This window comes from Rhopalosiphum maidis, chromosome 1 (genome assembly GCF_003676215.2).
Source record: "Rhopalosiphum maidis isolate BTI-1 chromosome 1, ASM367621v3, whole genome shotgun sequence".
Classification (NCBI taxonomy): Eukaryota; Metazoa; Arthropoda; class Insecta; order Hemiptera; family Aphididae; genus Rhopalosiphum; species Rhopalosiphum maidis.
The window spans coordinates 19,679,822-19,696,995 of record NC_040877.1 but is presented as its reverse complement, the minus strand read 5'-3'; the positions used below and the strand labels follow the sequence as shown (position 1 = coordinate 19,696,995).

At 27.6% G+C, this 17,174-nt stretch overlaps 3 protein-coding genes across 4 annotated transcripts; 1 reads left to right on the top strand and 2 right to left on the bottom strand.

The window, feature by feature from the left end:
* Positions 1-682: 682 nt before the first annotated feature.
* Positions 683-2,980, bottom strand: LOC113561070 (serine/threonine-protein phosphatase 2A activator-like). Its single transcript, XM_026967276.1, has 6 exons — positions 2,607-2,980; positions 1,671-1,874; positions 1,387-1,604; positions 1,195-1,319; positions 922-1,130; positions 683-855 (listed from the first exon to the last, which is right to left on the bottom strand). Exons 1-6 carry the CDS (start codon positions 2,673-2,675, stop codon positions 700-702), a joined length of 981 nt encoding a protein of 326 aa, XP_026823077.1. The 5' UTR covers positions 2,676-2,980; the 3' UTR covers positions 683-699.
* Positions 2,981-7,292: 4,312 nt separating this feature from the next.
* Positions 7,293-12,905, top strand: LOC113560850 (kelch domain-containing protein 3). Its single transcript, XM_026966957.1, has 8 exons — positions 7,293-7,907; positions 8,011-8,427; positions 8,516-8,680; positions 11,612-11,799; positions 11,875-12,088; positions 12,154-12,462; positions 12,545-12,644; positions 12,763-12,905. Exons 2-8 carry the CDS (start codon positions 8,277-8,279, stop codon positions 12,854-12,856), a joined length of 1,221 nt encoding a protein of 406 aa, XP_026822758.1. The 5' UTR covers positions 7,293-7,907; positions 8,011-8,276; the 3' UTR covers positions 12,857-12,905.
* An 858-nt stretch (positions 12,906-13,763) lies between these two features.
* Positions 13,764-17,174, bottom strand: LOC113560602 (protein croquemort-like). 2 transcript variants are annotated; one of them, XM_026966579.1, is made up of 9 exons: positions 17,125-17,174; positions 16,628-16,781; positions 16,312-16,472; positions 16,008-16,149; positions 15,729-15,947; positions 15,453-15,667; positions 14,809-15,085; positions 14,656-14,729; positions 13,764-14,590 (listed from the first exon to the last, which is right to left on the bottom strand). In XM_026966579.1, the coding sequence occupies exons 1-9, from the start codon at positions 17,172-17,174 to the stop codon at positions 14,359-14,361; spliced, it is 1,524 nt and encodes a 507-aa protein (XP_026822380.1). In that variant the 3' UTR covers positions 13,764-14,358. The 2 variants fall into 2 exon arrangements, with proteins under 2 accessions (XP_026822380.1, XP_026822381.1); XM_026966580.1 differs by lacking the exon at positions 17,125-17,174 and adding an exon at positions 16,877-17,029 and having other exon boundaries at positions 13,765-14,590.

The window sequence follows — 17,174 nt, the reverse complement described above, 5'->3', positions numbered from 1 at the left end:
CCTAATAAATGATCAAAAAGTTTAAAAACTTAGTTACAGTTATGTAGAGATTTAAATAAATTCATTTACCATAGCATATGAATATTAATCTCACTATTATATAATGCAAGCTTATTAACTTCTGAAATCTTCAGAATTAAAAAGTGGAAAGCAATGGCTCACAATTATTATGATTTCGTAAAAATGTGGCTATTCCATGTGCTCAATTCAACAATAATAGTATACGATTATAAAAATAATCTGTTAAATACGACAAACAAATAAATTGTATGTGCAATTATAGAAATAGTTTTTGACACAACTAATTATTATTAATATGAAATTCCAAAGTTAAACTAAAACAAATCAATACATATTCAAATATTTTAATCTTATTGTACAAATTAAACTCGTTTTGACAACCTAAGGTCAAACACAAATTTAATTAACTTATTTACTATTCAAAATTCCTAATCAGTATTAATGAATAATAAATAGTCAATAATCAGTTCATTTTTCATAGACATAAATAATTCAAATATTCATCAGTGGCCACCAATAATAGTTAAACATTGTCTTCATATGATATTGATGATCTATAGGACTATCGCACTAGCAAAATGAAATGATTTTAATAAAAAGTAGGCGATTTTGAGATATAGCTGATGATAATTAGTTTACATTAAATACAAATACATTCATATAAATTTTACTTATTTACTATGATTGGTTGGTTTTCTTGAGTTTTTCCAATAATGACAGTGCAGGAGTTTTCATAGCCAATGGTGTAGCAAAGGGTTTTTTGTTTGTACACTGTTTAAATTTAAATAAATTTCCAAAAGGTACATGTTGAATGATTGGGAATTTTCCAAGCACCTGAAAAATAATGAATAAACACTTAAATAAAAATTGTTATGATAAAAATGTGTATTTATAAATTACCTCTTTTTTATACATTTTAATTAAACCTTCATTGATTTTGTTCCAACTTTGAACACCACTTATATTCCAAAGTTGATTAGAATGCTCATGAAACAATCCTTTTTTTACTTGCATTATGAAATCAATACACCCGAGGAACATATACTTTGATTTGAACTGTTGTACACATTTTTCATCAACAAACAAATTTGGATTTAAATCTGGGTTTTCTAGAAATAATAAATCAATTTGATTTGTAAAATCCTAAATAGTATTAAAATAATATAGTATTACCGATTAGTTGTGCGCTACCCCAAATAAAAGGCACGAACTGGTAGTCATCTAAACTCCAAGCACCGTGGCTTCCAGCTGGTTCCATTTGATACCTGAGTTGACATCTGCGAACTATTTCTAAATATCTAAAACAGTTTAAACAAATCTACAATTAATTAACTCTATTAACATATATAAATATAATAAATTAACCTTAAAAATAGCACATTGACTGTAGCTTTACTGTCACTTTGTTTCAATATGTCTACTTTGTATAAACCACACAAGAACATACAAAATGACATTTCATGTCCAGTACCATAATCGATACGAGTTGGATTGCCAAAGCTGTCGACGATATAAGCGGTAAGTTCAATAATGTTTTGTTGGTCGACAGATGACAATTCTTTACATAATACTTCCGGCAATCTCTAAAAACAAATTTTAAAATAAATCCTTGCCATAAAATACAATTTTCAAATCAATTATTATCTAACCGTTTTTAACAAATTGTAAAATGTAGAAAAAGCTTTATTTCCAAACCTACAGCTCTCTTTCAATGGTTCCACCTCTGTAATCCAATCATCAATTGTGTTTAGTACATTTAATAACTGGGAAATCACATTAGACACCGTCAAAGTTTTGTTCAATGGTATGGCATACACGGATTTGTTCATGGCTCCTATAAATCCAATATAATCCTAAAAACGACAATTCATATGTTGTCATTATAATTGTATACCTCCTGTTAAAATTAGTTTATAAATAACTAATAAGTAGGCGATAAACATTGTGCTCAGTTTTATAAACTGAACTCAAAAGTGAACTACATAATATAATATCAATATGTCCAACATTAAAATATACATAATAGAGCTTACAAGACTAGTAATTTATAAGTATTAATAATTTTTGAACTGAGATAAAGCAGAGACAATGATATATATAAATATAAATGATTTAATTATTTTTTATAATCCAAAGCACATACAAAACTACCTATCACACAATAGAATTTATTTAGTCGTGCAATAATATGTAATTGTTTATCATATATTTGCAAACCACCATACAAAATACCTACTTAAATATATATTTTTATGTAATTTTTTCCAATATATTTTTCATTTAAAAATAAAAAATTACCTACTTACTAAAAACTAGGCTACAGTTTCAGAAACACTGTTAAAGTATATTACATAATATAATTTATACATTATTTTGTTTCAAGAACTAGGAGTATATACTCTACTCTCAATATGTGAAAATGTGTTGACCGTCATTGACACTAGACAATTGCCAATAACGATCATAGAAAAATTAGTTTAAAAATAGTGTAGATATCATACATGCAGACAAACACTAAAATCGTTGAAGATTAGAGTTAACTTTAATCTCAAAAAGTAAACTTGTAATACGCATCTTAAACTTACGTCGTACGCTTCTGAAGATTCCCATGCATCCATATCGCTTTCGTTTTTCACTCTTGTCTTAAACTCCATATTCTGGCTTTTGAATTTAAGGATTGTCGTAGTGGCGTCGGTCACGTAATTGGGTTAAACGGCGTTTATTATTTTCGTTTAAACACTTGTCAATAACCGATCTTGTACGTCCGCAATGCAAGCTTAAGTTAGCGATTCTTAGAAAGAGTCTTACTGTCCACTGCACAATGTATAGGTAAATCCAAACTATCTAAGAACGAAATAAACGCGTCTCATCATGATACTCGTAGTCATAAATACAAGTTAGTTTACTAAATAGTAAATACTATGATTATGAACTATGATAGTATATTATTTAATAATTAGTATACCTAATAATAATTAATAATTTCTTTTACCACTCACAAAAGTAGGTACCTACCTACTGTATTGGACGCGTTTGTAGTGGTTTTGTTACTATAAGTACCTACTAGATTCAAAATATTATTATTCATTTACTGATAAGAAATAAGTGCATGCTACAAACTTGATAGTGCAGCTTGCAACCGCAATCTGACTATAGACTATAGTGACTAAGGCTCTTCTATAATAGTGACTATATAGTGAGTACTTATGATTATGATTTTTTGGATGTTTGTCAGTTGTCATACTTATATTACCTATTTTTAGTATTTAATATTTATATCTACTATTTTTTATGCACATTTTTAATAATAATTGTAATGATAACATTATTTCATATTTTTATTCAATCAAAAAATAGAATTTTAATATTTACAAACAGAAGCTTAATAAATTATGAATCTCCTCGAAATACAATGATTATGAAAAAAAGGAAGAACGAATTACCAAATTACAAGGATCCTATATTATACAAGCTTAAACAAATTAAAGTTGATTACACTCACTAGCAGGGTCGTATTAGCGCATAGGCACTACAGGCACTATAGGCAATGTGCCAAGGGCCTACGAACATTTTTGGGGCAACAAAAGTAAATTGTGTGGTTACTACTTTTTTTGTTACAATTATCTTATTTAATACTTAAATACGATGGATAAAGAAATATTCAAATTGGCGTAAAATAAGTTTTTTTTATGGTTTTAACAATTTAATTTTATATATATATTTGTAGACTTAGTAAAATTAATTGTTTTTAAGATTTATTAAAATTATTATCATATAAAAGTTTAGTTTTTATTATTTTTTTTTTTTTTTTGATTTTAAAGGACTAACATCGAAATTCAACACTTTCTCTCCTAAACAGAAGGTTTTATAGTTTATACCCATTTAAATACAGGGCACCGCAGTGCTGTATAAGCGCATAGGAATTAAAAGCACTGTGTTTAAGGCCAAGGCTGCAACTGAAAAAATTTTGGAGGGGGGTCAACATTTTTTTTAAATATAAATATTGAAAATTTATAATGAATTGACTTTATTCATCACTATAAAATATTTCTATTTTTAAAAAAATCTTGAGGGATCCGGTCCCCTGGACCCTTTTCCAACTACGGCTTTGCCTAGGGCCTACGATTGTATTAACCCGGGCCTGCTCACTAGTAACCACAGACTAAGATATCTTAGTAACTACTAAACTTATATGAATTTATCTATTACAGTATTACGTAAATTTAATGATTAGACCTCTATACTCTCCATATCTACTATACAGCAGAGCGATATCCATTTTTTTTTAATACGTTATATTTATGCTAATAAAGTAATTAGTCAAACATAATATGAATTGGTATTTTTTCGATAATAAATTTATTTATTTTTACAAGTATAAATATAAATTTTAACAATGTAGTAAAATATTATACAAAACAAGTATATTAGGTATATAATATATATTAATACACGTTGAAGTTATTGTTAGGGAGCCTAACCCACCGGGGGTGGCAAAGCTTAGAACGAACGTTATAGGGATGAACATTTCTGGTCCCGTGTACGTCATAGGGACGACGGGGAGAAGGTGACGAGGTCCATCATCGCGTATGTAATACGAATTGATGGGTGGAGGAGCACTGGGGGCCACATACGTCATTGTCATCGGCCTCCGGGTCTGTTCTTTGTTTTGCCTGCAACTTTCTATAACTTTCATTTTTTCTTTTAATTTTAAAAACTTTTTCAGGGTGCGGGTTTGCTGCGCCTCCGTCCTAACCGTTAGCACTACTGGTATGCATAGTACGTGTATTTGTACCGGCGACTCCTCAGGCGAAATTTTGGTAGTCGCCTGTACTTCCCCTTCCATACATACCAGCGGTGCTGGTTCGGCCGGAGGTCTAGTGTCCTCTTCTGCCGGTTCTTATGATCTTCTTTGTATCTGCAAAGGACAATTAGAATAATGCAATTTTATTTATTAAAATAAAATGCTGTGACGGAAAAAATTGTCATAGCTGCTGTTCGTTGTGTTAAACTACCAAAATACACGCGCGCGTGCATTGCGTAATTTTTTCCTTGTGTACTATCGATCGACACCCGTTCATATACAGTTAACAGTTTATAAAAATTATTATATATAAGATACTTACATTTTAGTCGGTCCAAGTAGTTTACCACGTAAGGTTTTAAAAAGTACATTAACGTAAGCATATTTTATTTATGTTCAAAAATATAATATATATTTGAATATTTCACAAATGTGAATTAGATCTGGGTGAAAAATATAATATAAATATATTAGAAATAAAAATCAAAATGTCCGTAAACGTAATCTGAATACTAATTTCGAACAATTAAGTACCTATGACTAATTGAAAATGGTAAAAGTCATGTACCTATAATTTATAATTATTATTAAATAAACAAGAACTTTAGTTTAGCAAGTATAAGGTACCTTTAGGTAACAAATTTTTTTATTTTCAATCTATTTAAAATATGTTTTATACTACTCAAAAATATTATAACAGAATATAATTTTAAACTAGAAAATTAATATAAAAATTAATATTCGTATGTCGTAGGCATGTATTCAAATCAAGCATTTTACTAAATGCCCAGGTGAATAATCAAACAGTTTAATTTATATGCAATTTTACTATTCATCTAGGTCCTAAACATTTAGATTTTAGTTATATGTTTATTTCAAGTCGGTCGAATAAAAAAAAAAAAGAAACATTTTGTATTGTTTTAACAATTGAACTACATTTTCTTATTAATTATTTATTACTAATCTATAAAAAAATAACCGGGATACCTGGATTCAAATCAAATGTTGTCACTATTGTAATAAAGAAAATCACGTCATTACATTAAATGCCGTAAGCGTATTCATAACGAGACAAAAAAGAAAAATCAGGGCGAATCATCTAATAAAGATTCAAATAATAATGTAAACCAAATTGTGGGGGAGATCAAAAACACGTCCGCACTATTATCTATGCATGTATAAGAGAACACAAAATGTACTTCAACAAATTTTGAACCTATCACTAGTGGTACGCGAAGGGCCGTTTTTGGATAATAAACCCATTTAATTATTTAATTCCTATCTTATTTATTTTAAAAAACTAATAAATAAAAAATAATTATACTGTAGTTGTAGTATTTTATTGCCTTATTATTTAAAAAAAAATGTATTTAACTGTATCATTTTGGATTGTACTATTTTTAGTCATTAGTGGTACTCTATTGATTATAAATCAATAGTGGTATGCAACTGATTAATAATATACCTAAGTGGTACGTAAAAAATAAAATTTGAGAACCGCTGGTTAATATATCCTCGGTTTTCAAAATAAAATATACCCGATTGATGAGAAAGTTTTTCGTTTATATACTCTATTGAGACATTTTTAATATTAAAATGAAAATTAAATAAATAATTTTTATCAAATGTTTAGGTATTAAGTATAATTATTAATTAAAAGTAAAAGTTTTTTATATTTTGTAATTTTTAATCTTGTAACATAAAAAATAAATCTTTCTTGTCTAAACAAATAGGTCTCACGATTTAAAAATGTCTTGTGCCCCCTCGACTACCAAATTCTGAACACGCCTATGGATAAATGATTATGACATAACTAGGAATGAGTACGCCAAAGTTGTATTTATTTATACTATATAATAAAATTTTAATACGCTAAAAATGTTAAAATATTGTGTACAAAGAAAACGTACTTATACTCCTCCACAATTTAAGCACTATTACGCGTCTGCATCAAAACGGAAATGATATTGAGACCTTCTGAACGATTATTTATTCGGCTCAATACCTAGCCGGTAGGCTACCTCGAAGTTCCATTAGTGATACATTTTTCGCTCAGGTCTACAGTCACTATTAACAGTATTATCCATACATTAATTATGCTTTTAGTAACGAATATAGTTATGTTCAAGGCCGTAACTGAAAAAAAATTTCTGGAGGGGTCCAACATTATTTTTAATATAGATACGAGATACCTATTGACAATTTGTAATAAACTAAATACTCACCACTAAAATGTTTCTATTTTTAAAAATTTCGGGGGAGGGGGGTCCGGACCATTGACCTTCCTACCAGTTACGGCCTTGGGTATGTTTAGAGATTGTTTTAAATAATAATAATGAAAAAAATATTTTTGCGTAGCTTGTTAGTGGTTACATAATAATATAATCTATTATTATTAATAGGCCTAAACTATAATAATATGATCTGACACTGTGGTTAATTCTTTCACAGTCAATAGTTATTGAGTTATTCAGTATTATTCCCCACCCGTTGAAAATAATTTTATTATAATTGTTAATTCACCCATACCGTTTGTTTATACGTCAACGTCATCACCTATCGAGAATATCAATATCAATTTTTTTTTTTATAACTGATTTTGGACAATCGAATTGAGATTAATTGTTATTAATATTATTATTATTTCGAGTTTCGACAACTGTCTGGTTCACCGCTCACTGTGACCGTCGCCTATGGTTCCTGGGCCCGTGGGCTCGGGCGCCTGTGGTACTCGGTAAATGCGGTCTAAACAGTATTGCAGTAAACTCTTTAGTTGACGACCGAATGTGATACAGGCCACAGACATTGAGACATTACCTAGCGAGTAGCGATAAAAAGGACTGCGACAGACCGCAGGATCGACGCACTTATAGTTCATTCTTTGTTATTATTTAAATATTTTTGTTGTCTTGTTGTTATTATTATTATCGTCGTCGTCTTTTATTACCGTCTTTATCATTGGCCGTTGTTGATTATTTGTTTATTTCGCAGCTTATCGTACGTCGCGACCGTCGCGTACTCGCATCCCTACAACGGCGGGGCAGGTACCTGACAGAATCGACTGTAGTCGAACTTACGCACAGTAAGTTATATATGCCGAAAGGACTGTAATCTTGTGCGGTCATTGTAATGGTGTAATCGTTAACCAGTGCCCTGTAGTTTGTACCTGTTTTCGCACGTCGTAGGTATATCAACTTCCTGTTTCGTTTGGTGTGACCTGCCATCGCAAATCGTTCTCGAATTCTCGTTCAGTCGCGACCGACTTTCTTAACGTCCGTGTTATCATAAGAAGGTGTAAAAAAAAAAAGATTCCTATTCATTGGTACCAAGCACAATATTGTTCGAGCTCGCCATCCGTGTCGCCCGCGTATCGCAATCGTCAGTCTCCTTGAACGTAAGAATCCAGTGGTGTGGCGACGGATTCCATTAGTTGGACGGTACCACGCACACCATGTACTGGACTGTTCACATGTATGGTGGCCCTCGACGGGTCAACCACGCAGCCGTCGCGATCGGCACAAGCATTTTCACATTTGGCGGTTACTGTAGCGGTGTAGACTACAAAAGCTTTAAGCCAATCGACATACACGTACTAGACACAGGTAAAATGTTTTAGACGTTTAGTCTAGTGCTCTTACGACCCAGACTATACCTAGTGTACCTAATATATTACTGGTTTTGTAATTCCAGAGAAATTGAAATGGTGGAAACTGGAGCTAAATGATGATCAAGACTGCAAATGTGTTCCGTTTCAGAGGTATGGTCACACAGCCGTTGCTCTTGGATCTAATATTTATCTGTGGGGTGGACGTAATGACAATGAAGTTTGCAACACTCTGTACTGTTTCAACACAAGTAATTGATTGTTTGTTTTAAATCTTTATAAAAGGAAAAACAAATATTATAGTTGTATAGGTAGGTACCTAAATGAAATTACAATTATATTTTTCTTAATTATTAAAAACATTTTAAGAGCATATGTTGTTTCCCTATTTTACTAGCTATTCTAATTTAATGTTGTTAATTTAAATATTAAATTAATTGGCCATTGTTAAACATAAAAGTAAGATTATTATCTGAGTAATCTCATTGGTGTTTTACGGTGTTTAGATTTTTGATCAACTACCTATGTTTAATATTAATAATTATTTAATAATACTCATAACACTCAAATGTGATATGCTATATATTTGAAAGACAGATAATATGCAGGTGTAATATCCTCTTAAGACCTATGATTTTATGTACCTATCAAATAAATAAGAGTTTCTATAATTTTTAGAAGCTATATATACAATACAGGGTGTCTCGTGAGAATTTACCCGTTGCTATAACTCCTGAAATAATAGAAATATCATAATTCTGGTTTTTTAATAAGATCCACAGAGACAACAAAAATTGAAAATAAGCCATTTTGTAGAGTTCATTTTTTTTTGAAAATATTGACGTTTCAACATATGAATTTCATTAATCTCCTGATATTTAATATTTTTTCTAGTTTTGAAAAAACTGCGAATTATTTAATAAAATAGTGGTATTATATCAAACATGTAACCCCCGTGTGCTCATACTGCTGCCGGTGAACAGTTTCAGTATGAAACTACAAAAAATATTAAAAATCAGGAGATTAATGAAATTAAAATGTCGAAACGTCAATATTTTCAGAAAAATGAACTCTACAAAATTGCTATCTTCAATTTTTTTGAAAATAATTAAATAAAAAAATATATTTTTTAACTTTTTTACCAAAACATTAAAATAAATTAAAACAAGAAATATTTTTAGTTCTTGTCCCAGTGAATCTTATTAAAAAACCAAAATTATGATATCTCTATTATTTTAGGAGATATCGCAATGGGTAAATCCTCACAGGACACTGTATATTAAAATTAAATCAGAAAGGTTAATTTAAAAAATCATACATATTTTACAATGCATTCATCTTAAAATCATAATGCTTCATTACAAAGGCATTGTTATTAAAACTATTTATTCACTACTAAAATCATTAAATAAATATGAATATATTAATAGTTGAACTGATGTACAAGTCAAGACTTGATAAATACACAAAGATAAATAGTTTGTTATTAATTAATAAATTAGTTAATAGAACTAAAATACAATTTAAATTTCCATGTTAAATAATAATTTTTTCTATGAACAAACCGGTCTTTTAGAATAGAATTTTAATACCTTTCATGTTTACATTTATTGTTTATAAATACTAACATTGATTATAGAATAGATCTATTCTATAGTCAATGATATTAGGTTTAAATCTTTGTTAAAATAATATATACATATATACCACTTATACCAGATTCTTTCCCTTGGCTGTTGATCAAAAAAAGTATTTTCCTCTGGTACAAAATCTATAAATAAGTGTATAGTAAGTGTATAATAAGTGCTTAGTTAAGTTTAATTTTAATTATTGAAATATTATTGAATGATAGATTAAAAATTTAAAAGAGTAAATAAACAACAATTCATAAAATATATAATAAAAATATCAAAAAATAATTAATTGTATACTGTGTCCCCCAGAAAACAGGGTCACTTCATCACTCATTACCCTGTGAATATTTTTTAATTCCGTTTGCGATACGTTAAACTAGACTAATGGATTATCAACTTCTATGCCTTACAATTTTATTCTCATATATTTTGTGTATGCGCAACACAACTTCATTTTTTTTAAATGGTAACCCCCTATTAACTATTTCATTTTCAAATTTTTTTCAAGCAATTTTGATCTATCAACATGTATTCTAAACTCAAAATTGACAAAGTTAGAGTTAGTTATAATTTAAAAATAAATAAATTAAATTAAATTTTTTTGTTTCAAACACCATTTGATACATTATACATTAATTATTAGAGTAATAAATTATTTGCTATCTATGAATTAGAATATACATTTGCTATAACTTTCGAGCCCTGGCCATCATGATACCAATCTTTTTCATCACTCATCAATCATCATATTTTTTGTAAATACTAAATAGTATCATATATTTAATATTTATCTGTTTATAGATTAAATCAATATACCCAATAAAATAAAAATTCATTATACTGAATGACAAGTATTAAAAAATTTTTATTTACAACTTGGCACTACAAATAATTTTCTTAATTTCACTTTAAAATATATTTTTAAATTTATGCAAACATGTGATTATAAACTAAAAATGTGTAATGTCACAATAATGTTTGACTAAAGCATCTAGTGTTTTTCATTTCTTTTTAATTCACTTAGAAACATAAGTGTACTATAAACATGTTATATGTTTATAAAATAATATCTTTAATTTTTAATGCTATCTTAATGAAATTTAGTTTATAGTTAATTAAAATGTAAATAATAGTATACCAGAAAATTTAGGAATTTAAGAATATTAAAAGTATATTTTAGTATATTTATTGAAATATCAAGAATATTTTAGATTTCTATTTTTGGAATTTAAAATGTGTTTTTTTTATGTAAATTCAGAGCTATAATTATGAATACAGCTGAGATTTTTATATCCCAATAGTCATAAAAATTCTTTATATTTAATTAGTTACTGTAAATATAATATTTTTGGGCTCTAAATTATCTATTAATATTTAAAGTTGTATTATTTATATTTTCTTGTTGATATTTTTTTTGGAATAATAATATTTAAAATCAAATCAGAGCTATGTAAGTAGTTAATGTTAGATCTGATTCTTGGTTTTCAATTACTTTTTTCCCTCTAAACTTGTTTGAAATAATTCTTATACAATTTATTTTAAATTTAGTAACTCTAAAATGGACAAAACCAACTGTATATGGAAATGTACCAGTGCCGAGGGATGGTCATTCAGCATGCATCATTCAAAATTGCATGTATATATTTGGTGGATTTCAAGAACACCCAAGTCTATTTGCTTCAGATCTATATATGTTGAACTTTCACTCCATGGTATGGAGTATAGTTAAAACAAAGGTATTATTTAATTACACAATTGTATCTTCTTCTTAGGTAAGCTAATAACAATTTTCGTACGTTTATTTTACATAGGGACATCCTCCATCCTATAGAGATTTTCATACTGCAACCGCTATTGATAATAAAATGTATATATTTGGTGGCCGTGGTGATTGGCACGCACCAAGACAAACTGAAAAAGATAAATATTGTTCCAATATTTATTATTTAGATACTTCTACAAGAAAGTGGATACGTCCAAAAATTCATGGCACTAAACCTATAGCACGGCGCAGCCATTCTGCATGTATGCCAAAACAATTTACCAACAATTTGATAATGTTACTAATGTATGTACTGTATTGGTTACAGTTGTGTATAATGGCTTTTTATATATCTTCGGTGGTTTTAATAAAAACAAGGACTTACATTTTCATGACATAAATCGATATGATCCAGTTAGTTCTACTTGGATGAAAATATTACCAAAGGGCACACCTCCATGTGCTAGGAGAAGACAGATTTGTCAAGTAGTCAATGACAGAGTGTTTATATCTGGTGGTACTAGTCCGCTTTTTCCCAGACCAACAATACCTGCAAGACTGCGGGAATACGATCTGGGTGATATAATGTATAATGTGGATCTCAAAGATCATGATGACCTTCATGTTTTAGATCTGAGTAAGATATTAAATTTTTTTTATAACTAAGTACATATTTGACTTTTGAAACCAATTTATTGTATTTCATTATTTTTTCATAGAGCCTAGTCTAAAAAATATATGTATGGTGAATGTGTGGGAGAATATGGAAGAAATGAAAATTGATAATATAGATGACCTACACATTCCGTTATCATTAAAGTAAATAAATTTATCACCATTTGGTTGCTATTAATTGTTAAATATTAGTTTATAATCAAATTGTTAAAATTGAGTTTGAATTTTTATGTATAATTGTAACTCATATAACTATTTTCAGACATGATCTGGCTGCCTTTGATCCTTTTGAAATTATGGATACAGAGAGCAACATAATGCAGTCATATGAAGAAAATTTTCCTGTTCTTTCATAGTAAACGTTCAACAAATAACCAAAATAGAGACAGAAAATGCACTACTCACAGTATTTTTTAAACATTGTTATTTTAAATATAAAATCCAACGTTTAATAATATTAAATTATTGTTAAAACAAATAACAAACAAAGTATTTAGTTTTTCATTTAACAAAATGCGTATTTCTTTGACCATGTCGTGTTTTAATTTATATAAATTTTATATTGTTATTTGTTATAGATATGTTATTTAAGGTTTAGATACTATTTTACTAATATAATATAATTATTTATTACATTTGTTACTTTTGGATTCATATCAATTAGGCAACTATTATTTTTTTCCAAAAATATTTATAGTTTGCTCAAACATTAACCCTTTGATGACTACATTTTTTCAAATGGTGAGTTCTTTTTAATAAAATAATTGCAGAAATATCTGTCCAAATTTTTATATTTTTAAATACGTAACAGAATAAAGCACATATTTGATTTTAATTTTTAACTAAATTATTGATAAAATGAATACAAATAGTATACAACACAATCTTAGATCTTCTAAGATTGTGGGTGGTATACATTAAAATTTGAATAGAATCAACGTGTCTGGAATTATTAAAATATCAGTGTCATTCTTCTACAAGGGACACTTATTTGATGACAGATATATCCATAACTACTCATCAACGAGTTATCATATTTCAATATTAACGAAAATATTCCAATTTTTTAAATCATATTAAAATAATACATAAAATTCAATGTTCTGTTATTGAATACTAATTATATAGTAGATACTACATTCATTATTATTTACTATTTATAACCTGGAAAATATTATACTAGTTTATTTACCTGTGATAAAAACCAAAATTAAAACAAACACATTTAATCAAAAATAAATTTAATATTGCATAACAAATAATAATTGTACATTAATTCTAAAGATTGGCAGTAATTTTGCATAATATGAAATTTAAAAATGCGACCTTAACATACACATTGTTAAAATTCAAAATATTTTTTTTTTATATATTTCTTACTATTTAATGGCTTTAAGTTGATTTTTCTGTCATTGCCTTATGTATGTAGATTGGCTATTTTATTTTATAATTATTAATTTTTAGTCTGATATAAAATTTGCACGTTTTATAAATTACACATTACCAATAAACAAAAATTAAAAAAGGATGCTCACAATAGCTAGGTAATGAAAAATAGTATTTAAATTAGTTATAATATAAAGAAAAAGTAAATACTGTTCTTAAAAATAATCTATAAAATAATAGGCAAATTATATAATTTAAAAATGTGATTAAGTAAAGTATAAAAAGAACAACCTATAGTCCATTAGATTATGTCATATTATTAATTTATCAATAATTAAGGATATAATAAAATTTAGAATTATTTAATATGGCCATGTTAAAAATGATAATATCTCTGTAAAGTGATGTTTTTAGTTTAATATATTTCTTTTAGGAATTTGAGATCATCACAAAACAAAATGTTCGGTCCTTATTACAAGGGATCCAAGATGGTGAAAGATTCATTTTTTCTGCTCACCCATAGGTAAGTGCTAACGACTAGCATTATACATCCAGCTAATGCCAATACAAGCCATACATAAGGAATAAAAATTGGTAATACATTTGTAACAATCAACAACTGGTCTGACATGTTGCGTGGAATTTCAAAACTTTCAGAAAACCAAAACACAGGTAAATAGATTTTTGGCATATTTTTCAAAACTCTATAAACAATTTAAATTAGAATAAGTATATATTGTATTAAAAATTGAAAAGAAAATGTAATTACTTTAAGTCCTTAATAGGCTTTACTTTAACATTAAATTGAATTCTAGCATCAACTTTCAAAGGTATTGAATAATCCTATAACAAATATGTTACTATTAATTGTATATACTTAATAATAATATCTAATTATATTATTATAAAAATGTTTACTTACATTTTCCAAAATCATTTTAAATTCATGCAAAGTCCGATTGGGATTCATACCAATAACTGATTGTCTGTATGATTTATCAGCTAAATAGAAATGTGGAAATGATATAAATATAGGAAGTGAATTGTCTCCACATAAACTTAATGGCCGTACACCAGGTAACAGACATCCAGATGGTGGACAATAACAAGTATTGTTAAAAACATCAGATCCCGCAACAAATTCAATTCCTTTCATACCATTAATAAATGTATAGTTGTTGTTTAACATAGTAATTGCACTAAAAATTATTAAAATCTATTAAAAACATTTTTATAAAACTTAAATTAATTAATATTTTAAAATTAAAATTACAATTATTTCATTTTTAAAATTTATTTTTAAATAATAGATTTAGGCTACACATAAAATAAAAACAAAAAATGTAATCTAAAAGACCAACTAATTAAGATACTTTTAAAAATTTGGTTAACATAGTAATTTTTTTTATTATGGATATAATTTATTAAGGCAATGATAAAGATGTATTATAAAGCTACAATTTTTTTAATATACTTACAAAACTGATTTAGCTGATAAATTATCATTGTAATATTTTTAATTTTTAATTGGAATAAATAATTGGTTTAATTAAGACATTATTTTACCTGCAAATACCAGGTATATAAATTGATATGTTAGGTTGCATAGCAGTGTGTTCAGGCCATAGATCGCCTGCAGAGGCATTTGAATAACTACAATCTTTCTTGAACACATTCAACTTGGTGTTATAATTGACTGAATGTACTAGCCCAACATTTTCAATGTTATTTTTTCCAGTAAACATATTAATTAAGCCATCTGAAGAAGTAGACATATTCATCTGTAAAGTTGTTTAGTTATTAATTAAAAAATACATGCAAATTATTGATAATATATATTACACCATACAACCATCCCACTTTTTTGAATGGCAAATCAATGGGAAAATAAGATTTTAGTTTAACTGCAATGTCCACAAGAGGATCGTCATAACCATCAAAAATTAATTCACCAGCCGTCCTTGTTACATATGGCTTGTTAATGTTTGATAGTTTCAAATAGTAGTTTGTAAGAACAAATAACCAATTTTTATTGATGGCTTGTAATTTTTCACCCAAAATCTACAAAGTTTTGAACTGATATTATTAAAATAAAAATATTCAATATACCATAAGACTTACGTTAATCACAATATTTATTGTGGTAACCTTATCGGACAATGAACCATTTGAAAGAGATTGATCAAACTTCCAACTTTTCAACTGCATGTATGTTATTGTATCATTATTGTTGAATGTAATATTGACTTTAGTACGATTTTCTCTGAAATTGCACATGTTTTATTTGCATTATTTGTATAAATACAGTATTGAATAGTTTTAAATATAGTTATACCTATGTTAATTCATTCAATTTCTTTTATTAATTATTTGTATATATTATTCAACGTTTAATTAAATGTAATAAAATATTTATATTTCATACTTGAAAACATATGGTCCTAGCTGTTGCAATATTGGTAAATCTCCTATTTGTAGCGTAGCTTCTGGATTTGTCCAGTTGAACAAATATATGCTCATGTACAATGGTGCTGGAATTTGTTTCCAATATTGATAAGTTAGAGTATTGTTTTCTAATTCGAGTTTCTGTAAAATAAAATTAGTCAACTATTATTGTATAATATATGCATTTTTAGCATTGTTTTTAATAAAACATATTTTATAGAAAAAGTGAGATTTCAATTAACTAAATAGAGATAGTAGATACCTCAAAACATATACTAATTATAATTATACATTACATTTTTCATTATGTTGTTAAATATCTGTGGCCACAAATCAGCCATGATAATTCCTGTAAATAGAAACAGAATACCAAATAATGATAGAAAAAGTTGACACCAGAAACCACGACATTTTGAATCTTTATGCTCATCCCTAGCGGTTATCAACCTTCTGAAAATAAAATACAAATTGTTAAGATTAAAGTGGAAATCACAATGAATTATGATAATTTTACTTAATATGTGTAAATTATAAACAATACTTACAGAAGAGTAAATAATCAGTTATAATTCTAATTATTTACTATAATATTTATATTAGCTACTTCTGATACATTTTTGAGACTTGAAAAATTACATTTTATAAGATACTTATGTTGTTAATATTGCTCAATCATGAGCTTCTAGTTAAAGTGTTGTTGAAGATAATTAGGTAGATCGTAGATGTTTAAAATGTTTACAATAAGCTCAGAATCAACCCCACCAATTGTTATGGTGGGATATTATTTACTTACTCTGTTTCTTCTATGTCGTGACTCATTGTCAGATGGTAGAGTTTCACCAT

What these genes read in the sequence shown, in the direction of transcription:
- LOC113561070 (XM_026967276.1), bottom strand. Translation starts at nt 2,675, where the DNA reads ATGGAGTTTAAGACAAGAGTGAAAAACGAAAGCGATATGGATGCATGG. An exon ending in AATCTTCAGAAGCGTACGAC is followed by an intron (nt 1,875 to 2,606) that starts GTAAGTTTAAGA and finishes TGTCGTTTTTAG; the next exon opens with GATTATATTGGATTTATAGG. An exon ending in GGGTAGCGCACAACTAATCG is followed by an intron (nt 1,131 to 1,194) that starts GTAATACTATAT and finishes TATTATTTCTAG; the next exon opens with AAAACCCAGATTTAAATCCA.
- LOC113560850 (XM_026966957.1), top strand. Translation starts at nt 8,277, where the DNA reads ATGTACTGGACTGTTCACATGTATGGTGGCCCTCGACGGGTCAACCAC. An exon ending in CATACACGTACTAGACACAG is followed by an intron (nt 8,428 to 8,515) that starts GTAAAATGTTTT and finishes TTGTAATTCCAG; the next exon opens with AGAAATTGAAATGGTGGAAA. An exon ending in ACGGCGCAGCCATTCTGCAT is followed by an intron (nt 12,089 to 12,153) that starts GTATGCCAAAAC and finishes TATTGGTTACAG; the next exon opens with TTGTGTATAATGGCTTTTTA.
- LOC113560602 (XM_026966579.1), bottom strand. Translation starts at nt 17,174, where the DNA reads ATGGTGAAACTCTACCATCTGACAATGAGTCACGACATAGAAGAAACA. An exon ending in TTAACAACATAATGAAAAAT is followed by an intron (nt 16,473 to 16,627) that starts GTAATGTATAAT and finishes TTTATTTTACAG; the next exon opens with AAACTCGAATTAGAAAACAA. An exon ending in TATATACCTGGTATTTGCAG is followed by an intron (nt 15,086 to 15,452) that starts GTAAAATAATGT and finishes AATAATTTTTAG; the next exon opens with TGCAATTACTATGTTAAACA.